Genomic DNA, 27215 nt, shown 5'->3' with positions numbered 1-27215 from the left:
CTTTAAGTGTGTCAAAATATTTGCTGAGTGGTTTATTTTGCTTCGCGAGGACGTTTATTAATTTTCTTTGTTGATCAAGAGAAAAGCGTCAGCTGACGCTTTGAGCCGTATCTGGTGCGCGCTGGTTCCTACCAACTTCTTTCGCTTTGAAGCAAATTCTTGTGATGGATTGGACAATTCCCTCTGCGCGCTTGCCGGGATATAAATTGGGACGGCGGACACTCACAATAAAACGATCACTCTTGCCCTGATTTGCTTTCTATATATCACTAAAAATCCATCAGATACGCTCGATTAGATTGCACCCCAGCCCCATGGGAAGGTCCCACGGTAAACTGGCACAGAAAGTATGTTATTCTCTACCACCCGTGCCAAATCTAAGCAAGAGCCAAAATCGTTCAATCGTAACCGGAAAAAAAATAATAAAGATAATAGGCCCGAGTCGCTGCCGGATTGACCATCACCGCCGGAGCCGGCAAACAGATAAATAGCGCGCTAGCAAACAGTCGCGCGCGCAAACATAATGAAACATTCATCTCCGTTCCTTCGGCTTGCGGGGACGGGACGGTATAAGAAAATCGAGGAAATGGATGGCTTTTGTGTGCCCAGCACAGGAGCAGCTTCAGCGTATGCGTGGAGATATAGGTGAAGGATTAAGCTGGGAGAGTCAAATTTATGATCATCTTGTGTGTCTCCATTCCGATCCGATCGATTGAGCTGAAATTTGTTTGCCTAAGAGTAATGGATCGTAAAGTATATAAGTTGTCAACTCAATAAGCAACTCTGGTTTACATTTTCCCAAATTGTTCCAAAACTCTTCAGCTAAATGATTTATAGAATAAAATACTTAGCTAAGTACATTTTGCCTTGTGGATTGCATACTTTTAGGCGTATTGACCTATTTTATATAGAAATTTAAGAAATAATACCTAACACTTTTAAAATCGTCAATTATGATGATATCACATCACTCATTCCCATTAAATATTAATAAATCACTCTTGAAACGAATTTTATCAATCTAAACTACACCAATCATTGGTGAATTATTTTTTCCGATAGCCTTTCATCGCATATTTCACTCATTGCGAGCAATAAGTGGTTTCCCAATGTTCTTTGCTAAAATATTTCACTCCCTGCGAGCTATAAGTAGTTTCCGAGTGAGTTCTTTGCTGAAACACTGTTCATCGCATAGAGAGCAATCCATGGAGCGGTGTTTCATAAGCATTTTCTACACCCAACCCCACCAAAGGTCAATAAGAATGATGAGTGTTTAATGAAATGATTGCATTTGGTTCGCACGCGATAATGCATTTATCGACTTTGCCAATCTGTTCCAGCCATTTCTTGCTGGGAACTGGAAGAGCAAAAGCTTGGCCAATGACTCACGCAACCAAAGGATAGAAGTAAAAAGTGATTTTTCAATCCTCAGTTCAAGAAGATTTTCTTTCCCATCGTTCCCTTTTGCCTGCTCCTTTTTTTGTTTTTGTCGGATCCTATCACTTCACCACATTTCTTGTTTGCTCTCCGCCCCGAATCCGCCCCAGACAATCGCTCTTTGTTTTCCGACACTCATATCCATTTGGGAGCTGCCAAAAAAAAAATCGGAGTTGGAAAAATATGTTCCCACCTCCTCGTGAGCGCTTTTCAACAGTTTTCGGTTCGTTAGCTGTGTTGGAGCATGTCCAGCAGTGGGCGCCCGCCTTGGCGAAGGCAAGCGCTAGAAAGTCTATAATTCACCACTTACCAGTGTGCTGGCACTATCTGCCAGTATATTTTTTACCGTTCACACCATTCCCTGCTTGCACTCCTAATGCTCTTCAGATTTGCTACCGAGCTTCTATAGTTTTTTTCGTGCACTGTGTTTGGCTTCTTACATTTGTTTGCTTTCCCTGGGCCAAAAGGATAAGACGACCGACTAACGGGGCACGCACTCACTCCTCTGTATCTACGCTTACTGCACCGCTCGGTGAAATAATTGTACGGATTGGTTCGCTTCACTCTTTTGGCAACGCTCCACGCCTTTGGCTGGGAGGTTGTCTGTTCTGGCCTCGCGCTGGAACAAAACGCATTACGACGTAAATCTTGCGGAAACCGACCACCACGAAAACCCCATTTCCGATCAGCAGCTACAGCTGCTGCTCGCTTGCGTACTGACCCCGATAATGCGCTCGCTCAAGGGGGGGGGGGGGGGAGGACAACCGCCGCGCAACGGAAAACTCTACGCCGGAAAACAATATTTATTGCGCGAGTGCATTTCGGCAGGTTTTACGGTGTGATTCTTCAGTTTGTGTGTGCGTGTGTGTGTGTAGTTGCCAAAGAAAGAATGGCCACTTTCTTGGCACTGAAACGAGGCGCTTTCACCGCGCTGGGAGTGGCCCGGTTCTTCCTGTTGAATGATTTACAGCAGCGTGCGTTCAATTCTAAATGGCTTCACGCAGCATAAATTTGCAAACAACAGCTTGAGAATATTATTTTCATTTTTAGTTTTAGTTTGAATGTTATTTAAAAGTCTTTGTTAATATTTTGTTATAGACTCACGCAAGTGGATTTTTGCACACAATCTTCTAAATTGTATAAAAAAAAATCCGTTCCAAGATCCAAAGCTTAGTATGTTCGAGATAAACAACATTTCCAAAACATTGCTTCACCCAGAGACTTATACCGCGTGGTCCAATATTAACAACATGTGTGCCTCGATTTGTCTCGAATCCAGTAGATAAACTAGAACCCCTCCCCTCCCCAGTTTCGCCTGTTTGTCCAGCGCCCTCTTTAGAATGTAAGAAAACACTCTTAGCCGGGGCAAAATAAATAAGTTTCCCGGCACCACTAGCCTGCGGCGTTAATCCTTTTATCCTATCAGCCATTCCCGGCACGACTCCGACCGTCAATAGCCCTGCCGCGCCAGACAAACCCAACCCCGCTGATCAGCAGAATAAACATAATCAAACAAGTAGGCGAAGCCGAAGAAGCCAGGGGGTACTACTCATCCTGCACGGCGGTGCCAAGTGCCATTCGCTCGCTTGCTCGCTTCTACTTTAGTGTCCGTGTGGCCTTGGACCTTGGAGGGTCGAGAATAGCGTCGCCATAAGGTGCAAAAAGGTTCATTCCACTATGCTGCGGGTATTTTTCTTTTTTGCTCTCCTCACACTGCCCCGAGGTGTGTGTGCCGTGATGATGAGAAATCCATTTCCTAAAGCTTTTTTTGTTGCTGAGTGTCGTTGTATCCCTCACGTCTCCCAAAAAGAACGAGTAAGAAAAACGGGGAAACACGGACACGGGAAAAATCGATAGCACTGTGGTTGTGTGTGCACTTTCAGGCCCGGTACAGTGTCCCCAGTGCTAGCTGCATTTCCGAACGATCCCCGAGCCGACCCGTAGGTCGATCGTGGGTGTGGCTTTAATTTACCCTTTCCTGCTGTGGTGCCACGGAAAAAAACCATCATCGTCAGCTTAATTACCCCTATGTATGCAGACACGGGCACAGGAGAGGACACAAGACCACCCTCCCATCTCCAGCCCACACGGAGGTCTGCGCCTAATGCAGTGTGTGTTTTTCCCGCTTTCTGTTTGATTCTATGTCTCGACCAGTGGCAAAAGAGTCGCCCAGCGCGAATGTGTTTCATTTTCACTTTCAACCATGTGGACAGACCGAGAGGTTGGCAGGTTTTGCGCCCTCGGGGCATTTCCGTGCGGCCGTAATGAACTGCTGGGAATAGCGTTTGAGGATTTGCTGAGTGCAGACAGTGACAGTACGAACCGTTGTTAAACCCTTAAATACGAGCCCGCATGGCTAAATGGCCCCGAGGTGAGTTTGGGCAAGTGAATCGATTCAGAAGAAGGGATTACGTTTGCTCGGAGTCAGTGAGTTGCGAGATCTTCTTTAAAGTCTGCAGAATCTACCTGCTCTGGGGTTGAGTAAATACAGCTTACATTTAAAGATTCAAACTGTCTTGATCACTTGGAATTGAAAGAGATGGATCATTTCTAAACGATTAAAACGTAATGATTGCGCTTGTGTATCCCGCTGAGAATTATAATGGGTAAAAAGGTTCACTTAACCTTTGTGAAAAAGTCCCTTAGTGGACATTTAAAAAAAACATCTACGTTTTGGGTTTTAACAATGCCCTACCGGATCCGAAATAAAATTCCTTACTGTCCCAAAAATCAGATTAAACGTACAGCAACATTCCTTCTCCGCTCCAGTTTGAATTCATAATCCTCAACTAGTCCCTAGCGAATTCCTTCCAGATTAGAGCGTATTTTCCTTACGCAGAATAACGACATCCTTCGTTTGGTGTACTCTCTACTACTAGGGACAGGGGGGAGAAAAGGGCTAGAAGATCCAAGGAATCTCGGGTTTAAAATGCGTATCCTCACTAGTAAATGACCGAAAATTGAAGTTGTTAGTCGAACGTGATTCAAATTGACAGTTCCGAACACCGAATAGGCTTGGCTTGGGCTTGGGTACTACATCCGTCTGTCCGCTGTACCGTTGTACATCACCGTACGACACACTCTCAGTCCGACCCGACCATGTTGTGTACCGTTCGACCGCACAACCGCAGCCATGACATGAGTGTTCCGTTCTAGTTTTGCTCCATTTTGAGTGCCACAGAGCGTCCAGAGCTGTATTGCGGGCGGTGGCCCGGTGGGGGAGCCGTTTTAACGCTTGAAATATATTTGATTTACGGTGAAAGCTCTGAACAGCACTCGACCACCACCGGTGGCGTGAGTGTGTGTGCTGGAAACCTTACATGGATATCACGTACGACATCGAACATTGGTCAGTCAACCGATTAGAAGGCTTACCTTTTGCCCCTTAACTCCAATGTGGAGGCCCTCCAGTGTTGCTCAAAAGTTGTTCCGGCGTCACAGAGGTCCTCGGTTACACAGAAATAAGTGTACATGTGTATATGTATACCCAGGTGACTTAAGCATTTCGCCAGGATCATTGTTAGCGGTTTTCTGTTCTCACACACGCACACACACACACTCAAGCTCAAGAAGACCTCTTTTCCCACCGGGACACCGAGGTTTGGACTAGAGATGCCAATTTTCCGCCCAGCACTGTAAACCCTGTTCTTCTCGAAAGCGTCTCTCGAAACCCACGCCTGCACGGAGTGAGGCACGACGATGGACGGTGATTATCGTACAATAATTCATTGTTGGTTCTGGTTCTGGCTCGGGAAAAGAACCTGCATGGAAATAATTTCTGGACCGTGTGGCAAAACTTGGTCCTTTCCATGACGGAGAAGCTACAAGCACACACACACACACACAATTTCCCACAGGGCAACTAGCATGCGGAGAGCACACAATTTTGGTAGTCAAGGGACAGGAAAGAACCTGCAAGACATCGATGGTCGAAGTATCGGCACCGTTGTGAGCGGGGGGACTTCTCCAATCAAACGCTTCGGTGGACATCTTTTTCTGGGGTGAGGCTCCCTTTGTCGGTCATGCACCAGACGCCGGAGAAGGTTTTATGTTAAGCAAACACATAAGTTATGCCTTGATTGGACCACATTTTTCAATCACTTCTCGGACTTGGGCCCGATCGCCTTTGTGCAGAAGGAAGCTAGCTGGCACGATGAAAATGGCCGAAATCAATCAACAAGCCTTCCGGGCATTCTTGAGGAATCAATCAAGCCCAGCCGAAGCGCACGCAGAGGACACATGGTAGATTGGCTTTTGGAGTTGGTGGCTGGTAAATTATTGAGCAGCTTATTGTGGAGCAATATGCTCCGCGTCGACGATGACTACGAGCTAAAAGAGCCTACGAGGAGTGGTTTGGAAACTGAATATTTTATGTTTGGAGTACATCGAGCCTAAATTCGTATGTGCCATGGTTTTTGGAAAGATGCTAAACAGTACCGGCCTGAGGCCTAAGTGAAAGTTTATAAAAAAAGTATGGAATGTTAAATAAATTCCTTTAAAAATATAATTAACTTTTGGATTTGGAGGAGAGAATGTATTCCACGCTAAGTCTGCAATTCTGAAATGAATAATTTTCTTCCCTTTTAAAGATGTGGGTTTTAAGACTCATTTCAACATTGCCCGTCTTTTTGGACCATTCTTCTGCAACAACAAAAAACCGACGTCTTTTTAACATCCTCCCGTGAAACTCAAACTGCAGCTTCGTTCGCCTTGACTGCCTTCCTTCCCAATCATATTTTACAAATGACTATGCAGAATGGCTGACATTTTCATAAAGCACAATGACGGTGAATTTATTTCTCCAGTGCAGCGTGGTTTTTCTCATGCTGTGTGAGCGAGTTCGAACCCGGCAAGATTCTCAGCTTCTGCCTGCGTGCAAAAACGCCGCAGCGCGTACTGCTGCGAAGGTAAACGACAATCATTCCGGCATGATTCACTTCCTTGGCAGCACTTCTTTGAGCTCTCAGGGCGTGGCACCACCACCACCCTGCCCCACCGGTGACATTTCATTGTTCTGGCTCGGTCGGAATGGCTCGGCGAACGACAGCGAAAATTAATCACCGGTAGCTGTTCAACTCTTCCGCAGCTAGCTAGGGGTGCGTCCGGCGTCGATGGGGGTTTCTGTCAGGACCTGTACTTAACACGGCTCTTTGGAGTTCAATTGTGTCTTCTTGCCTGACATATGATTCAATATCCGATTTGGCAAGTGCCGCAAGCGGTTTTTGCGGCAAGACATTCCAAAGCCGTTTGTGCTGTAACACAATACTGCCGGCCGAAGATCTGGTCGGAAACCTGGTCGGTCGTATAATGATAATCCTTATGGCAAATATTTGCACTTTAATGGTACACGTTTTCAGTTCAGCTTTATACTTTGGGGTTCCTTTGAGAAGTTCGGCTTCGATTGACTCTATGACCGGGAGGTTTCACTTTAACATAAAAGGGGGAAAACTGGTTGGTGAAAAGCAAAGAAATAGAACAAAAGATGTTCTGCCCGTACAAAAAAAAAGTGTAGAGAGAGCGAAAGAGGAAATCAAACGAAATGGAAGGAAATTAATGATCTGTCCTGTGAAGATTTCTTTTCCTGTCTGTTTTTGTGAACGACAGCTCGTCTTTCAGGTTTCTTGTAATTACAGTAGAAACACAATTCCTTTATCTTTGAGAAAGAGATATCATTAAAATCTTTATCTGGGAAAGAAGTTGTACCAAAAATAGAAGAGTAAAGTTTATTTCTATCAGTGTGGTGAAACTGTTCCGAAACAATTACGCAACCAAAACTGAACTACAAATATTTCTTTTAAGCATATTGAAGCGTTATTTATATTTATTTCTTCAGTTTTTGTGATAGCATTGGCCATTGGCGGATGTTCCCGATATGTTTGATTAAGAAGTCTCTTATGAAATGCAGATTGCATACTTTTAGGCATTTTTATTTTTAATTTGTCCTGAATGTCTGGTGTGAAAATGATTCTGTTTTTTTGCTTGAATTTAAGCATCTATGCTCTAAGATATGTCATCAAACCGATTATTGTTCAAAGTGTTCATAAGATCTCTTTATTTTTTCATATTTTTTTTCTCATCTCAACTTAAAGTGTACACATCAGGCACATGATTCCTTCTGCATGAATCATTCAAATTTAAATCAAGCAAACGGCATTACCAATTAATGCAATTTGCTGCACCTGCCAATCAGTGCGCAAATGTTTCATTGAATCTATCTATCATAATAGAGCCCATGATTGCGGTACAAAAACCAACACACAATAAAGCTGTCCAGGACGGCAAAACAAAACAGTTGGCAGAAACTAATCACGCCTGTCGTGGCAATGGATATCTTACCGAGGCAGGACACTGTCGTCTCCCGGTGAAAGCAATCTCGAGCAAATCGCTCTGTCTCCGGTGTGGCGACGAAAGCGCTCCCTCTTTTAAAACTATCATCGATTGCATGCGATTGCGATCGATTGCAGTCGAGCGGTTTGCGTCTTTGGTTTACTCTATACATCCCCTCCTTTCCACTACTACTGCCACAAGTAGGAAGAATTTTCTCTCTCTCGAGAGTCTAGCCTGCTGCCCAGGATTGCTTTCAGAGTAAACATTTGCCGTTCAATTTTCCGTCCGAAAGAAAACGGACCTCCGAGAACTGCCTGCCGAGAGCGCTTGCCGAGTTTGAGGCGTCTAGACAGGGCTATGAAATTTGCATTACCGTTTGCGAATGCAAGGCAGACCGAGGTGCTGGGGAGAAACTGGCAGCAGCCGGGCTGTGCCTGCGAGTACAGCAGCGCGCCCGAGTAGCTCCGCAAACTCCGCAAACACAGAAACACTAGGAAATGGAATTGTTTGAACTTGCCCCGCAGGACCTTTCCGTTGCTCTCTGTCGGGACCGATGTGGTTTGCGCCGAAGGGAAGGGAAATTCCTGCTCCGCTGCTCGAAGAAGTTCGACGGCAAACTATTTTTCACTTTCCCACCGCCACATCCGTGCATACGGAATGTGGAAGGAAAGAAAAATAAAAATGGGAAAACACTCTGATAGCCATTCCTGGGGATCATTTGTCATCATTCGAGAGTTGACATTTTTGCCGCATTTTCCATCATCACCTCCCATAGCGCGGAGCAATTTGTGAAAGCTACACGAATATGCAACGTAAAGCATTTGAACCACAAAAATACAAAAAAGACATACCATCCACGCTTTCGATGCGTCTTAAGCCGTCCGCAGCAGCCAACCAAGTTGATAGTTTCAATTAATTTAATTAGTTTTACTTTTAATTTCCTCACCCATCCGTGTGTGACCGCGGGGACGGTGGTCCCCGTGCAGCGAGCCGGATAATCACCACACACCGCAAGAGCAGGGGACCACCATCCGGCATTTGGCTCATAATGTGAAATGCATCCTGCCGGAAAAAGCTCGAACTCGGCTGCGCACAATAATTAAGGCGACATCAGTTATTTTCTCGGGTGCGATTTATCTCTTCAGCCACGGGCTTCTACGGCGGGCTTGCGTGCTTCCCCTTAATGGGAATTTTCGAGACGTACGGCTTTTTCCCCCGAGCGCTTTACCGTGTCGCAAAAAGGATAAAGCACCTGTGCACGTGTGTGTGTTCTTTTTACCTTGGTACGGTGTACCACCGGTGCAAGGATTGGCCTTCGGGAAAATGGGGTTTACGGGCCCAGGAGGGCAGGACGGGAAAGATAACTGCATCCTGCTGCCTTCTGAACCGGTCTTTCGGAACGAGGTGAAGAAACATTTGAAAGCATTCGTTGATTCGGGGTTTTGGGAAGGACTAGTGCACACACAAACCGACACATACACACGCTCCAACTTTTGCGACAAGATCAGCCACCACAAAACGTGTTTAATCTAAAAACACATCACATCTCAACGCGAGCACGAGTAGCACTATGTCCTTGGTTTCACTCGCACACCCTGGCTGACGAATGGAGTCGAGAAGACGCGAAATCACCGGTATGTGTGACGATCGTTCGCAGCAGGAAGCTCAGTCCCCTTGCCCTGTGCCGAGGTTTTCTTGGAGGTTCTTATCGATGTTTTAAAATCTTCACTTTATCGCTCGAATCCATTAAATTTAATGAAAATGTATCCTTTCACTCTTCCTACCTTTCTCTATCTCTGCTGATTCGGCACTTTTTCTCGTTGGTGGTGAGGTTTTTTTTCGGTCTGTTTCGATGCGCTTCCGGTGGCGGTACCAAATTCGGTTGGGATTTATTGGACGTAAAACGCATTTAAGCTGTTGTGCATTGCGATTCTAGTGCGACTCTGCTGTAGGAACATAGAGAAAAAGGTGCTTGAAGAACATTTAGGAAGGGTAGTGTATAAGGTAGTTTTACATTAAGGCAACATTAAAGACAGTCTTCAAAAGTTTTTTGTGAGATTTCTTAAATTCGTTATTTTATGTTAAATCTGCTGTTTTGAGATTTCCGTTCGATATAAGAGCCATTTTGTATGCTTAAAGCCGGAAAGTATGTACTTCTTGTGTGTATGTACTTTAGAATTCAAGAACAAGGCATACAACGCCATTAGTTATGCACCTTTAAAAAAACAAAAATGGAATTAAAAAAAAACGTAAAATTGTTATTTATCCAAATGTTGCACGCCTAAAAGTATGCAATTGTCAAAGCATGCAAAGTTTAATCGCCTGTCGTTATGCAATTCGAAATACATTATGACATGACTTGGGCTAAAAAGGTAATTTTGTATGAAATTTTATCATCTGAAATAATGTGCTATAATTTCTCAAAGAAATTTAATTTCATACACACCTCATTAATGATTTTTCGCCAAATTTCGCCTCAAAAATTAAAAAATCATACAAATTATGTCACGTAAAAAGGCAAAAAACATGCTTCAATCGTGCCCACTTTAGACGTGATAAATATCCTTTTAAACCTTTTCAATTGCTTCATTTACCGGGCCCCGGTGAATGGTGTGATGAATTTAAAACACACACATACCATGTCATGCATTCAATCCAACCCCGTTCGGCTCAGCTACACCACCATCAGCTTTATTCCCCATCCGGTCACATGCACGCTTAAAAGGCGCATTAAACAATTTCGAAGGATATAAATTAAACAGTAAAAAATGTACACATACAGTACAGACAGCTCCAAGTCACCTGGGTTTTTTTTGTCCACCCCAGTGGGACTGCACATCGAACAAAGAACAAACACATTCTGCCCACGGGAGAGTGACAGAAAAAAAGGCAACACCGACATCACACTTCCTGATAAATAATTCATGTACGTAATCCGTTTCGTTTTCATCCCGCCCGTTCGGAACGCGCTCTCTCTGATTCTCTGATTGGCGTTATCCATTTGCCGGCTCGTGTGGACAAGGCGCAGCCCCGTCCTTCATCATCAGCATTTATTGTTTGTAATTTGTGCTCTCGCTCTCTCTGTCGCCTTCGGTTTGTCCGCAGACGCAACTTGTCCCCGACATCACCGTTTTTTGCCCAGCTGAAGGGCAACGTCAACCTCAACAGAAACTTCGTCCACCGCCCGTTTCCGGTTGAAGCTAGCAAAGCGTACCGCTTAGCACCCGACGGCTAATAGTTGGTAAAAGTTTTACAATCAATTTAATTGGATTTATGGTGTATCCTCCCTCACCGGACGCAATGAGAACGAGTTGCCATTTAACGTTCTTCGCAATGGTGTAGGGATCACTGGGGTTCTGTCGTTAAGTTCTTCATTATAAACGTTTGACCAATGTGGAGAAAGAGGGCTGCATTAGAAGCAAAAAAAAAGGCTGGAGAAACCATAACGGGCGACGTAATTGTCATCAAGCCGATTGTCCGAAAAAGTTAGATCCTGTGTTTACGGTTCTCACTCTCTACGGTGGAAAATGGGAGCGGAAAAAATCCCTTCCACCCTGAAGGTACAGGAGAAAGACCAGAAATTAGTGAGAAATTAGCATTTCCCAGGAACAAAGTGAATGTTTTGCTGTCAAGGTGTGTGTGTGTGTGTATCACTGTGACAACAGCTGCAGCACAGTCACGCCAAAAGGACGGGGGAGAGGCGAGCGCTGGACGACTGTGAGTGGTTTTTGCTGACATTCAATTAGAAATGTTATTCAACGGTGTTCGCGTGCGGAAGAATATTAAGCAGCAGATCTGCAACTCCGGGAATGGAAATGAGCTACAAAGAGTTTGTTTTTTTTTTCTATGGGTGACAGCTGCATTTAGGAAGCGAAATTGAAAAACCAACCCACAACTTGGTGTTGGACTAGGTGTGGTGGACAGGTGAACGGGAGAAATAAAATTTGTTTTTCCTTTGCGCTGAAATTAAATAATCCTTAAAAAAAAAGGGAATTGTGGCTGTGGTTGCTGACGGTGCTGCTGACAGGAGAGGATGAGGTAGAACGAAATCAAAACTAGACGACTCTGTGGCGGTAAATATTTATCAGGAAAAACTAATTTACCATTTGAAAAGTATTTTAATAACCGCTGGAAAATACACTTAGTGCTTGAGTTTAAAATGTAAAAAATAGCTCCAATTCAGCTCCAAGCGCACCATTGCTCAGTAATTCAAAAGTATCATCTGTCTTCCGTGTTCCTGTAGTTTTGCTACTTTTTGCCCATCACCACCAAGCGACGGGAAACCCCCGCCGTAAACACAAAGCAAACCCAGCGCCAACAACATCTATTATCGGTTGTGCTGCAAACGAACACGAAAAACGCCTCCAAGCGGTTTCGAACTCCTTAAAATCAACATCTTTCCCTCGGACAAAAACCACACGCCGGAGTACGGATGGCCGGAAAATTGATTATCTCCGGGAGAGGGCAAGAAAAAGAAGAAGAAGACGAAAAAAACATCTGCTACAACTTCCGACCGAAAAGACGAACCCTCGCGGTGAGCACTTTCAGGGTTCAATGATCGAGTTTGGGTTCCTGCTGCTGCTGTTTCTACTTTTTTGCCAGTCCCGCTTCAAGTAGGTGCTCGTTTTTAATGCCCTGCGGGAGAAAACACTTTCCACAGTTTGTTTGAACTTCCTACCACCAAAAGGAATCCGGAATCGACAAAAACAGCTCCGAACTGTGTCGCTTTTCTCTCCGTCCTTCCGATGCGCTAAGCGGGAGCTTCCGCCACATGGTTGCTGTTTTGTGTGTGTGTGTGTGTGGGGAGGTTGTTTTTTTAAAAGCGAAAGCTTTCCTTAAAGTTGAGTTTGAACAAAAAAACTGAGCGACGGTTTCCCAAAAAGGCCTCATCCCCGAAACTCGAAGCTCGCACTGTGATTTCCGTTTGCTCTACGGAGCATGCTTTTTTTGCGGTCCAGCACCGCCCGGGGTCACAACGTTCGTGTTCGGTGCGGGAGGGATAAACAAGTCTCCCCAGTATGCACTGCTGCTTTGGCCGGTGTGACCGCCCCCGGAGAAGATGATAAATGATGATAATGATAACAAATTGATAACGGTGCGTAAACAGTTGCCCGGAACCGTTGCCCAGGATCGCGCCCGAAACGAGCCGGACGGACACAAAAGCATTCACCGGTGTTCGGTGCTCAATTCGACGACAACAACAGCCCGTTCCGGTTCGAAGGACCAAAACCGCGCGCGCTTAAGCAGCGGATGAGAACAGCAAAAAAAGTATCCCAAAAACATCCCGCGGGTGATTTGCCAGTTCTGCCAGTGTGCGCTAAATGTGTGCACCAAAATGCCTTGTGTGCGTGTGTGTGTGTGTGTGTGTGTGGCTTTCCACTAGCCACTCCAATCACTGTCCAGTGCACTGGGAGATCACCCAAAGGTCTTCGGGTTTTGTTCTCCGAGGCTGCCGAGCGACGCCTGAAGGTACGATAAAACACACACTTAACGTCACCATACACTGGGAGAGTCCTGGGCGATTGTCCTGCCTGAATGGCTCCATTTTGCTCCGCCGGCACAGCCAGACGTGGTTGACATTTGCAAATGGCCGACGGTTTTAAGGTACATTCCCGCAATCGCCCAAACTCTCAGAGGCTCTCCCTCTCATCGCCGGTCTGTCGGTCTCGCACGTGTGGCGGACGACAACGATGATGATGATTATAATTGTGGTGTGTTGTGGAATGGAAATTGAACACTCTGCACACAGCGTCTCTCTGGGCGGTCCCGGGGAGGCTCACAGTGCAGCCCGAGAACCTGAGGTTGGTCCCTCTTCATTCCAGGAGCATTCCAGGCGAGCTTTCACACCGCACACGGCTGCACAGACGCGAAGGAATGTGCGGTGTGGCCGGAAGTGAACTTCGTACGTGTGATTTCATGGCGATGACCTATGCAAACCATGCAACCCGTACCCGCACTGTGGATGTGTGTTCGTGTGTCCACCGTGCTGCTCCTTTGGCTCTGTCACTAACAAGAGCTTAACGAGAGTAATGAAACACGTTCCTAAAGCGGCTGGTATGTGTGACCAAAACGGTCATAATGTCATGTAGACAACATTGTTGAACTCTGGGCCACGGTAATGAAGAAAGGTTAGAATGGGTACTGCCGAGATGCAAGGAGCGACAGGAAACTATTGCCCATTGCGTCTGTGAAAGCCGGGTGTGAAGCTAAAATCAGCAACTAAGCTTAAAATATGAGCCAGATTTCGCTGACTTCGCCAGCGTTGGTCCTCGCTACCGAGAGCCGATTGAAATGTGGCTTAGCTGGCTGTGCGGAGGGGAAACCGTCCGCTTAACCACACACGGGCTATAATATCACCCAAGTCTGTCAATCAACTTCAGCGGCAAAACCGGGAAGAGATGGGCGTACGTTTCGTTTGGCTGGCTTTCCCATTGATCTTCGCGTCACGCGTGGTGTAAAGTAATTTTCATTTTTGATTGAATATGACGGAAGTAAATTGTTTCTTTGGCGATAGAACTTGGTGGCGTCTGCCGCAGCTACACCAATTTTCGTTCACCAGTGCCTCCGGGGTGCGTTACCCGGGAAGTTTCTTACTTACCGGCAGCCACGCACGAATGCTCCAGCTCTGCCTGCTGGAGAATATAGCACACGCTTTCAAAACACACGCACACGGAAACATACCCCTGCGGGGATTCGAATATGCTGACGCAAAGGGGAGCGAAAGGAAATTGTGGGCTCAAAGAAAGAACAAAACCACGCTAGTAGACACGCCGGTAAAGCTCAAAGGATCTTCTTTCGATGCTGCTGCAGGGCAGGTTCGGCTTTCAGCTGCAAAGTGGACGTGTCTGGGCTGCTGAGCGGTTTCGGTGGTTGTAGGCACATTCGCTTTGGTGCTGATGCTTATGCTCTGTGGCGCACCAAACCTTGGCCCGGAGCAATCAGCTTTGTTAGTGCGGCAGTGTTTGATTCCGTTCCGGTTCTCCCCGTTCTCAGCTGCTGCAAGCCTTCTGATACTGTGTTTGTACTAATGCTTGTTTTCTTCTTCTTCTGCTCTCTCTCGTTCTCCCTATGTTCCTCATCCGCTTCACAGATTGCCTTCATCTGCAGCTCTACCGGGACTCGAAGGATCGCTACAAAAACGGTCAAACGAAGGCATCGCTCTCGCTGCAGCACTTTCTCGGCGTGGAGTCGGGTTTCACGCTGGACAAGGAGTCCAACACGATAGCAATCATCTGCCAGGACGTGATAGTCGTGCTGGCATTCGATACCCGCGAAAGACTGATACAGTGGCAGGTTGGTTTGGGTTTCGCTGGTTCCTTCTATGATAATCACATACTCACCCCCCTTTGGTGCTTCGATGCTTTGTTATACCCGCAGGTGAAGATATCCAACAATCTTGGGGACGATCTCCAGTACCTGGTTCTGGTGTCATCGGCACCACCGAAAGCGAAACTATCCACCGGACCCGCCCGGATGCACATCCAGGATCATCGGTTCTGTCTGACCACGGGCGTTCCTCCCCGGTTGACCGGGCTATGGCAAATCGAGCACTTAAGGTGAGCGAAACACATCAAACGTGCGTTTGTTGGATATACAATAAAACTAACCATTGCTTTGCTCTCTTTCTGCCATTGGATAATGCCTTGGACAACTCAACAGACGGTACGGTGTGGTGGACAATCGGTTTTGCTTCGAAGGTGGCTCGAGCTGCGGGAAAGGCGAAGGCCTGTACGTTTTTGTGACGGATCTGGGCGAGGAGATAACGCACACGTTTAAGCTGGCGTCGCAGGGCAAGCTGGCAAGCAAGAAGCGGGCAACGGCAAGGAAAATTGCAGGTAAGTAGGCACAGTCATTTCTGTTTGCTTTTTTTTTTGGTAAAGTGGATTTTCCCCACCAACTTGTCAACCGGAGCTAATGGAATCTGTTTGCTTTGTCTATTCAAAGCTCTCGACAGTCCCCGCAAGGGCGCAGAATCACGCTCGACGAACTACAACGACGAGATCTGCACCGTGCATATCGAAAACTCTAGCTGCACCTGCCGGAACTCGTACTGGCCGTCGACGGAGTCGCGCGACCTGGACAGCAACTACGGCTGCGGTGATACGGCCTCCGTCTCCGAGTGCCACGACAGCATCAACGATTTGGACTCGTTCCCAAGGTAAGTGTTGCTGCAGCCCACCAACCCATCCAGTGTTTTCATTAAACTTTGATGCATTATCCTGGTCACGGCACCAACTATGTTTGTGATTAAAGAAGCTTTGTGCTTAGAAAAATGCTCACAACCCCCCATAAACCTTGTCTCGCACAAACACAGGAATACGGTGGCCAATCTCGAACGCTGCATGAGCTGCATCTCCAAGCTCGGCGCCCCTTCCATGTCGCGCAGCTCCACCGTCACCGGGACGCCCGGGGCCGTCGCCCCACTGCCCGCCTGGCACATGCTAACCGAGCACAACAACCACATCAATCAAACGCACAAACTGCCCGCACCGCAGCTAGCGCTCGACCGGATGTCCCTGTGTTCGCACGGCAGCAGCAACAACTCGGAGTACTCCATCCCCCGGCAGACGTGCGGTGGCGGCCCGGGTGAATCGAGCTGGTACGAGAAGGCACCGAGCGGACAGCAGCAGCAGCCGGGTGCACCCGCCTGCAATCACCATCGCTCAACGTCGCCCTGCAGCTGTCCGTCCGTTCCGGGCCGACCGCCAAAACCGCGAGACATTGCACTGCACATAACGGCCCCCATCCATACCGCCATCAGTATGTCGACCGGCAAGACCCCACAGCAGCAGCAGCACAGCGTCGGCCCGTACGAAAACTATGACATACCGAAGACGCCGGTCGCCTGCGATGGCTCGTCGTCCGGCTGCACGCCGGGCGAGAACTACGATACGCCGAAAAAAATACAAGAGTACCTGTCGAAGGAGGGCAAGGATGCGGTGGACGGTGCCGGCAACTACGGCAACTACGACATGCCAATGTCCCTTACAAAAGCAGTCTGCAGCTGCCTGTCCGGTGGAGCGGACGCACCACCACTACAACCGCCACTGAAAGGGCCCGACCGGGGGGTGGACTGTACCTGCCATCGGGTGATGTCGTGGGCGGACAACTGGATCTCGCTGCCGCTGTGCAAGCGGGGCAACGGGATCGAAAACACTGCCGCCGTGCAGGTGAACAAGGTGAAGCTGAGCGGGGAGGGCAAGATGCCGGTGATGGATGCGAGCGGTGCGGGCGACGGTGCGAGCGGCGCAATCTACGCCACCGTCGATGTGACGAAAAAGATCCGCAAAAGGCTGGAGCAGGGTGCGTGCGCGTGCGAGGAACCGCTCGTGACGCAGCCGCAGGCCAGCGGTCCGAAGCAGCTGCCCGCCAGCTGCTACGACAACTACGAGGATGTGGAAATCAAACCGGAAGCGGCGGCAGCGGCAGCAGCAGCGGGAGCCAACTACGCCAATCTGGAGTTTGAGCGGTCGCTGGAGAACTACGAAAACTCCAAGGAGGTACTGCAGCGCGCTGGCTTATGTCTGGCGGGGCTATCGAACGAGGACGAAGAGGAGGAAGAACCACGCCTGTGCCACAAGTGTGGACATCCGAGTGTGAAAACGCCCGACACGGACACGGAGAATCGACACGGAGACGGTGCTGGCGGTGGAGAGCAACCGACGGCGACAACGTCAACGGACGATAAGCAAGAAAACTACATGATGATGGAACCGGGCAACAAGAAGTCCAAGTTCCCGGGCTATATTCCCATGTCGCCGGCCGCTCCGACCGGCGCGTGCGGTGCAACCGAACCGGGCGATGGAACGGTATCCCCAACCGCACCACCGCTACCCTCCAAATCGGACCTGCTGAAGCAGCGCATGAGCCGCATCATTGGCGAAAAGTCGGCCAGCAATCCGAGCCTGTGCGGGCCGGCGGTGGACCGCAGCCGGAAGCGAATAGATGACGAGTCGCGCGTCCCGGGCAGTGCGATGCTGCGTGCCACCCTCGCTAGCCCGTACGCCCGCAAGCAGCTCATGGACAGTAGCGATCTGCTGCCCGCCTGCGCTGCGGAAAAGGCCCGTCTCTCGCCCAGGAAACGGTCCGCGTCGGCGGAGTCGTCCCGCTTTCTGGACGCGGACGGCGACGAGCTCGAAAGCCCGCTCAGCGGGACGGCTTCCCCCAGTACGGAAACGCTGCTCCGCAAGACGCCAACACCCGGCTCGGCGACGGCCCTACGGCGGTCGTCCTCGCCGTGCGTCCACCAGGAGATGGAGGCGTGCGACAAGTCGGCAGCGGCGGCCACCGAAGCCGAGGACGACCTGTCCGCCTCGACGAACCCCGCCTCGAGTCAGGCCTCCCAGTCCGTGTACATCCGGCGGTCGGAAAGTGTGCCGTGCAAGGCGCAGAACCGGGACAGCTCCAGCTCGAACGATTCCGGCGTGTCGACCGGCTCGCTGCGGCAGCGCGGCACCGACTTTACCGACTTTGAGCTTCCGCTGACGACGGCCATGTCGGCCCGGCGCCACCAGCGGCACGTGCTGCCGGCCCAGAACTGTGTCCATGCGTCGCTGCCACGCCGCTCGAAATCGTTCGATCCGCTGCGCGAGCTTTCCTTCCAGTTCCAGAAGGTGCGCGTGCCGGAGAAGAGCACTTCGGCCGAGGCGGAGGTGCCGGTATGTCCGCCCAAGGCGAAGGACGCGATGATGGCCGGTGGTGTGCCTGGTGCACCGTACATTGATTCGCGCAGCACCAGCAGCGGCACGTCCGACATGTCCGACTACATCGAGACGCTTTCCCTCTCTAGTCACAGTTCCTCCGATACGCCCGAAGGCATGAGGTAGGTTGTGTTTTGCGAATGCTCATCATTCCAAGTGTGTCTTAATAATGCTGGATTTTTTTTTTGTTCGCCCCCCCCTTGCACGTAAAGGCACATCCGGCAGGCGACATCGACGCTAAGGCCACGCTCTGGCAAAGAGTATCAAAATATCGATCGCTCGATACTGTCGCTCACGCAGGCGAGCACGACGGACGCGATCAAGATGCCGGGCACACCGTCCCAGCTGCGCGGGCTGCTCTCCTGTTCGGCCAACTACGCCAACATCACGCCCGTGCCGGAAAATGCCGAATCGCCCAGCCCCGGCTACCAGAGTGGCACCTCGCCGCAGGACGCACAGGGTCAGCATTTTATGTTTAAGGTGAGTAAGCATGACTGTTTCATTTCATTTCAAAAGAATGTTGTCATTTACTGGGTTTCCCTGGAGTTCTCATAGCTGTCGGACACTTTATAGGCTCTTTATTTTATGAAATGAACTTAATGTAATGGGAATTCTACTCTATAGCACCCATGTTGTACAAATCCAGTAGCAATTTCCAAGGAGGCTACCATAGAGCCAAATTCCATCATATGAAATTCCCTTCCAATAAGAAAGGGTCAAGGAAGAGTCCCACAACTATGAGAACCCCTGGAAAACCCTGTAATGTCGATAAAAGTATGAACGCCTAAATGTATGCAATATTTTGCTACAATTTTATTCATATCATACGATGTTCCTCTTTTGATGCAATATTAGCCTGCCTTTTAGGCGTTAAGCACTTGAAGCTGTAATTATGTTAACGAATGTAAATAAGCGAATTATTATGTTATTATGATAAGAATTTTTATGTTGGTACATCAGAATGATTTGGAATATTATTTTATACGTTTTAAATTACAATCAAAAATACATTACATACATTTAGGCTCATATGCTGATTATCGTGTTCTTATCAAAAACATCTTCACTGACCGATTTACATCAATTATTTCTCATCTCTTTTTTGTTGCAGAACTCATCGTAAAACCAAAAACACACAACCTGCAGCAGCAAAGCCAAGGTATTGTACAGAAAATTTCATTAATTTTAAGGTTCGTTAAACGCACGTGTCTGCAGTGTGTTGAGAACGAGGTGAAATAGTCACACCAAGAACGACAACAACAAAGCAAAAAAACAAAAACAAAAAAAACAGACCCAAAAACATTCAATGAAAGCAATAACATTATGAAGTATAAAACATTTGTTTTTGTATGTTAGTCAGTACGAATGGTATAAAAAAGAAAACTAGAAAATCAAAACAACCAAAAACCCCAGTACTCCTGCAAACGTTAGTGGAAATTGTACAGTTTTTTGTCCTTAGTTTGCTACCTAAAAACGAGCCCCAAACACGTTCGACTAGGAACGTTGGCGCAAGCAGTAAGAAGCATTGCTTATATCGATGCTGTAATATAAAAACGCAAACACACCTACAAATGCGCTAGCGGGGGTGGCTTTTTGTTTTTGCTCTCCCCCAGCAAACCACGAGCAGCAAACTCCTCGCGCCGCGAGCCAGTTTACCAGGAGACAGAAAAGACATAAAAATTGATCGCTTACATTGCAAGAAATCCCACCAACGACTGATGCCACCGCCGGGCCGGGAAGAAGGAACAGCGTCTGATGAAAACGGAAAGAAAACACCCGGAAAAGAACGAATTGCAGTTGGATCTGTTGTACCGGCTGCTCGCGTATTGTTGAGCGCGCTCGCTCACCCTCTCGTTGGTGTGCCGCCGTGTCGCTCTGTTTGATTGTAATTATTTAACCTTCCGATCCTGGAAGGCATTACTCGTGGCCCGTTCCCGTTCGTGGATTACCTGGTCCCGGTGAAGTTCCGTGAATGTGTACCGTGGTGAAGATTTTCCTTCCCATTGTCATCACCGTCATACCGTCGCAGTGATGATTGGAGAAGGGAGGGGGGAGGGTGCAAACAATGGAAACATATTCTCCAAGTGTTTTACCGTCTTCTGCTGTAAAGGTGCGGACGGAATCCATTTCTTTGTTGAGGTACAAGGAAGGGAGGGGATAAACTGGAAGAGGAAACGGTACAAAATGGAGACAATGATGCGAAAGAATTGCTTCCTTGTAAGTAGCAAAGCATCTCCACCCCTCGAAGAGGGAAACAATAATAAGTTTCCGATGAGAGCGAGTGGGGCTGTGGCAGTGTGGCTGGTGTGGGGGCCTGTGTGTGTTGGTATATATATTTTCACATTCCCCAAAAGTGGGTGGAAAATCGTAAAAAAAGATAGACTTCCGTCATCTAGGGAATGTTACACTAGAGTTGGTAAATAAAATATTTCCCATCCACCGAGTTGTGTTTCAGCGAGATGTAACTTTTGTGACACTCGCACACACACACACAATCGATATTGTGTGATAAACATTGATCGTTACGATTGAGCTCTCTACCTGGTAGATGGCGTGTTTTCGCGTGAGCTGTTTCGTCTTTGGGTGAACATATTTTTGAGAGATTAAAACAAACACCGCCACTTCGGGTTGATGATATTGGTTGATGGCTTTTGTGTCGCTACTGTTCGTTGAGACGGAAGATGTGGATTGGACATTATTTCAATATTTGAACATTGCCATGAAGGTTGAAGGTGGTGCAAATATTTGTGCATCCCGAATCTATTTTCTAACAAATCAAAAATGTCACCAGCATCATTTTCTTTTGTAGAAGACATATGTAAACATGTAAAATGAAAAACAGTCGTTGGCAAACTTAAAAGTGGATTTTGTGCAAAAAAAAAAAACGAGTAAGCGATTGATTTCTGTAAATAACAAAGAAAAACATACAAAACAATGCATATACATGAAAAAGAAACACACAACAACTGAAGCAAATCTCAAAGCTGAAAGAGAAAAAACTGACAGAAAAAACATGCCAAAAACAAAACTGAGAGAAAAGCAAAGCCGAAAGAAAAGTATCTGTAGTAAAAGCGAATCGAACTTGTTAAACATAACAAAACAGGAAAAAAAAACGGAACTATTATTAACTCAAATATGGCGAACGCGCAAGGAACGTGCAATGTAGATAAATGAAAAAAATGTCATACGTCATGCGTCTCTCATCAACTCACCCTGCTGCAAATGCAAATTGTTGTGCAATCTTTCTCCTTTTCAAACGTCTCTGTTCAGCCGACGAGATGTTCACACTGCAACTATACATGAAAACTGACTGAAATCATCCAAACACACACCTTTTTCTCTCATACTTCCTTCAATGTCCCTTAAACCATTACCATTGTTCTATTTTCTTAATCTGCCCGTACTCCTTAACGACTACGCCATTCGCTAGAACATAAACGAAAGAATATGCCTTAAACTTTATTCCTGATCGAACACCTACACCGACATATGCATACATTCGTTTTCTGTGAAGATTTATAGTTTATTCAACGAATAAAAAAAAGCACAAAACATTCACCACCCATCTCACCCGAAGGTTTTGGCATTGAAAGGTTTTTTTTTTGTAGAAAGATATACAGAAAACATTCAGAGAACCTTCACACATTTGCCGGAATCACGAGAATCAAGAAATGAAAAAAAACGCCACAAAAATGATAACCTGTAATATATAAACTATCCCACACGCAAACACAAAGCTATGTGCGTAAAATAACATAAGCCAAGCAAATAATCCATTGTTTAGTATTACTCAAACCAGTGAGTGGTGAGCAAAGAAAACAAAACCGAAAAAAACACATACCCCCACTCACACCTGTAACCAAAGTTTAGCACAATTTTATCGCCACACGAAACAACTGAAACTGACAAAACTTCCTACTGCTGTCGCCCTTGGCTGCCCCGGGATGACAGAGAGATTGATTTTTTACCCAGACCTGTCGCCAGTCGTGTGTTTGCGGGGCAGTGGGCTCGTAGATGATTTTAACGAACGAAAACATTCGAAACACAACCCCCCCACCATTTAGCTCTACTCACATTCACAACCGACAGCTGCAAATAGAACGCTGAAGCAAATGAACGGTGTTTGCTGAGCACAGTGCTGCTGTCTGTTGCTAGAAAGACAGTTCCATCACGGTGTAAGGAGAGTTTTACAGAGTGTGTACCACCCGTAGCAAGGTGCGGTGGCTCCGAATTTTCAGGAGTCAATTTCGAGCAATGTTTGTTTCTTTTTTCTACGAATATATGTACACGTATATTCTATACAGGGAAAACCATGGTTTAGCAAAAGGGGGAGAGAGAGAGAGAGAGCGAGAGAAGCGAATACATTTAAAATCAAATTTCAGTAGGCAAATCGAAAGCGAAAGCTCGTAAATGAGCCCTGCGGAGCGCAGAAACGGAAGAAAACGTTCGATTTAAAAGGGACGGGCTAAACGGTTTAATGGGAGGAAAGGTCTTAGTTTAGGTGTACCATTTTTTGCTACCAATTTTACACACCGGCATAGCAAAACCGAGCTTGCTGGTCGGTCGGTACAAAAAAAAACAAACGAGTAGCATCGGGACATTCAACACAAACACAAAATAGCATTGACACAACCAGCATTGGATGAAGAGGCAAAGGATGAGCGACGATAGGAGAGCAAACACGTCCCTATGTTGTAAGACAAAATTAAAAAAAAAAAACAGATATATCAATTGGTTTATTTTTTACGAAAGACATTTGAGTGTGTTTGAGTTTATTTGAAGGGAACTCCTGAGCGGTGCTCCACCCTCTTGTTTGCATGGTAGATTTTTAATCAAAACAAAACTTATATGCAATAATTTATAATACGTTTCCATTTCACTTTACTTCTATTCTTGCGAGAAAAAAAAAACGAAAAGAAAAGACGAGATAATTCAAAAGCACAGATACACTGATGTGCTTCCACAGTCTGGCGTTGCGTTTGCATATACACGATATGTGTGTGTGTGATACACGCAAGCCAGGTGTTTGTAAATAGGAAAAAAAGTATGTAAAACCAAACGAGCAAACCCATATTAACACTATTTGAGTATTTATTGGATTATTGCAACACAAAACCAAACGAACGCAGACAGCAAGTAGTGGTAGCAGAAGAAGAAGAGAAAAAAAACGAAAGAAAACAAGCGATGAGACAAGTACGGGCTTAGCGAGAAAAGCCGTAACAGGTTACGGGTGAATGCTCAATACACCAAGCAAACGGTAAAAGGAAGTACGTGTAAGCAAAGGGCGAATGAATCTCTTTTACGCAAATCAACCCCAACCAAGTCCATTTTGCCACCCGGAGCTAATTTTTATGCGTTCGTTTCGCCCGCTAAGCCCGCTAAGGGCTCAACAAATTGGCTAACTGATGGCTACCGTCAAATGGTGTGTAAAGCCCGGAAATGAAAGGAAGGAGAGGAAAACAGAGGATCATACAGAAGACGAACGCTTACGAACGTCGGCTAAAACATTAAAGTCAAAGTGACATGCAAAGAGAAGGTGGAGGAGTTGGAGAAGAAAAAGCAGGAAGAAAAAGTATGCAAAAGTCCAAAAATAAAGTTTAACGACACTTTCATGAAACATATACACACAGCTCTCGAGCATTAGCCCGGAGTGGATTGAATGTGAAAGAAAAAAAAACAAAAAAGCTGAAGAAAAATGTCCGAAAACTGGAAGTTTCAGCCCGAAGCAAGCTATAAATAGCAAGCTTAGCCCCGGTAAGCCTTTTTAACCTTTTCAATCTGCACCTAATGAGCTTGCACATTTTAATTACAGTCAGTTGTGTTACGGTAGTGCATACTGTTCGCAAAGTAATCTATCTTGCTTATTTAAATTATTTATTTAATTTTGAGTATGACGGCTTGCATCTATCTTGATTATTTGGCTTAAAATCGCTGTGAAAAAAGTTTTCTTTTTACTTTTAGATACAAATGATGATGCCTTGATTTTTTATCTTAAAATAGAGTAATTGTTTTTTTGTTGTTTATTTTACCTAGGGTTTACCTAGACAATCTAGCAACGTAATCGCGTTATCAGTCAAGCGTTAATACTCTTTCGAGTAAACCCTGACTGTCGACCGTGGACGCTATTCGAGCCTTGTGTCGACTCCTATATGGCATAGTAAAGAATGAAAGTAGTCTTAAAGGATTTTTTGTTGCAAAAATGAGTAAAAGTTACATATAACCGCAAAATTCTTGGTCACAACATTTTTGGTCGCAAAATTCTTGGTCGCAAAATTCTTGGTCGCAAAAGTCTTGGTCGCAAAATTCTTGGTCGCAAAATTCTTGGTCACAAAAATCTTGGTCGCAAAAATCTTAGTGGCAAATTCATCTTTTAGATAGCCGTATTCTTCTGGTTTGATGTCTTTGTCCGAATATCGAAGGTAAATTAAGTTAATTGAATTCCTTTTTTTTACGTTTTTTTATTTTTTTTTTTCAATATTTTGGTTTTTTATACTTTCACTTTTCATCTTTTGTATTTTATTATGCTTCTTGTAAATATGATATTTTAAACAACAAGACAATGTTTTTAAGTCTTAAACCTAGTTTAAAAAAATATCTTGAATACCTTTACGCCAACAGAAGGGAGGTCAGAGTGCCATCATAGAAGCATACGGAGGTTTGAATGTTTCACTTTCCTCTATCATATCATACTTTTGTACTAATTGTTCATTTAACATAACATTGATACAAGCCTAGACTTCATTGGTGTTTTTTCATTCTTTCATTTTTCTTTCATTTTTTCATACAATTTCAAAAATTCTATATATGTACTGATGCTATTTGATTTTGCTTTGGAAAAACACAAACACAAACTTCACACCTATCAATTAAACCAAACACATCGCCAGACGTATGTCTGAACTACTCATTCGAGCTCTGTTTTCCACATCCGATTCCATTTGCAATACTTTTCATCGATTCGGTCGATTCGCCCAATCATCGACAAAGAGCCATATTTACACCTTCTAAAGCAAACGTTATCAGCCACTGATGGGGTGTTGGTTGCCTCTGGTGTTTACCACCTTACGGAAAAACTAAATTTATTCCACTAGAAATAATGAAATACAAAAAAAATCCATGCACAAAGGATATCTAAAAAAAAATTCCAGAAACCAGATCGGAGTTCGCCCAACCAGTTTACCACCCTGTACAGAAAAAAGAGGAAACACTATCTCTACCAAGCAATTGGATATGCAATGGATGGTTTCAACAACAAAAAAAACAAAAAATATGATCATTCCTACGCTAAAACCGGATTGCTTATCGTCGTCGGTTCTTGCTCTCGCAAAACAAAGCGCAACGCAAGGCTGAGTCTCAGTAACGCCTCGGGCTTATGTTGCTTCATGCATACCGAAAGGTAAGAGACCGGTATACTTCCCCCATCACCACGTGGCTTCGTTCCAGGGTTTACGCTGAGTGGGGAGGGGGTGGGATTTTGTTTTTGCCTCTCCTCGGCCGATTCCATTGTCGGAAAGGACGAGTGCTATTTATTTGCGCCCCGCTATATCGACAGCTGAAGCATCATTGGGGGCTACGGCCCGGTACAGCCTAAGGGAAAGCAGCATGAACAAAGCACCAAGAAAACTACTGGCGCACTCGTGTGGCGACCGTATGTGCTATGCTCGCAATGGACGGTTCAAATCAACGTTGATTGCATGGTTGATTGGGATGGATTAGTCGGGGCCATCGACGAGCCAGCCCGATGTTATGGGTGTGGTGAAATGGCTTTAAAGCCGCTCCGCAAGCCAAGCTGCGTTCCAAGAAGTGCCAGCAAATGTGCATAAATTTGGAGCCTATCTTTGCCTGGGGGAGGATGTTTTAAATTTTCCCACACGAGCGAGATGCTATCTACATTGTAAGCCTGAGTAATGGAGGGCGTCCATTATCGGGCTGGCACGTGTTGGAGATAATGTGTGTCCAATAGGAAAGTCTGAAATGTGTGCAAGCGAATAAGATGGCAAAGGTTTCCCACAAAATGAATTGATTGCTTGCGCATCCTAACTGAGGTATATTTTTTCAGTAACAAGGACCAATAAGGCAAAAGTTTCTTCCCAGATATTGAAAAATCAAACAAATATTTGTTTGGTAAGGTTTTTTTAAAGAATAGCTATTTCAAACGGAGTTTCTTCCATTAAACTATATAATTAAGAATTATATAAATTTTGTGACTTATTTTTATTTAACAAACAAAACTGGAAGAAATGGATGAGTGTATGCCTTATGTTAGCTTTGTTCTTCCTGAATAGTTATTGGTTTCATCATTATTGTTATCAATTAATTATCTTTAACATTATGTACAGCTTGCAAATGCTTTTTAAATTATTATTATTACGTCTATTATATTATTATTTAATTTTTATTATTAATATTATAATTGTTATTATTATTATGTCATTATCAATTTAAATTATGTTTGGTCGACATCTTTTATTAGTTTCATTTAAATTTAATTCAATTGGAAAACATTTGAAAAATAACCTCGTGTTGTTCTTACTTTTTGCTCACTTATCCCCATATCTTCTTATTTTGAATCATAACATTTTAACAAATGATTTCTTTTTGGCTTCTGACTTTTGCCGCTTTTTTGCCGTAAAACCCCTCAGAGTCATGACGGTCTACACAGGTATTGGAGACTTACTTAGTATTACGCATTCATATAGTCAGTCCTTGCTACGGCGGAGATGGTTCATACGAGGCCTTATCCTACGACGG

At 45.7% G+C, this 27215-nt stretch overlaps 1 protein-coding gene across 3 annotated transcripts in view; it reads left to right on the top strand.

Moving 5' to 3' along the window:
• The window catches only part of LOC120955139 (uncharacterized), a 438811-nt gene extending 414726 nt beyond the window's left edge, over window positions 1-24085 (top strand). For all 3 annotated transcript variants that reach the window (XM_040375674.2, XM_040375677.2, XM_049610695.1), the window contains 7 exons: window positions 14855-15057; window positions 15142-15320; window positions 15424-15599; window positions 15709-15922; window positions 16079-18586; window positions 18677-18944; window positions 19576-24085. In XM_040375674.2, coding sequence (XP_040231608.2) covers window positions 14855-15057; window positions 15142-15320; window positions 15424-15599; window positions 15709-15922; window positions 16079-18586; window positions 18677-18944; window positions 19576-19587 — 3560 coding nt within the window. In that variant the 3' untranslated portion in view covers window positions 19588-24085. The remainder of the gene's footprint in view (window positions 1-14854; window positions 15058-15141; window positions 15321-15423; window positions 15600-15708; window positions 15923-16078; window positions 18587-18676; window positions 18945-19575) is intronic.
• Window positions 24086-27215: the final 3130 nt, after the last annotated feature.

The sequence above is a fragment of the Anopheles coluzzii genome, chromosome 3, assembly GCF_943734685.1.
Source record: "Anopheles coluzzii chromosome 3, AcolN3, whole genome shotgun sequence".
Lineage (NCBI taxonomy): Eukaryota > Metazoa > Arthropoda > Insecta > Diptera > Culicidae > Anopheles > Anopheles coluzzii.
The sequence above is the reverse complement of the archived record's forward strand: the minus strand, read 5'-3'. Positions and strand labels throughout refer to the sequence as shown.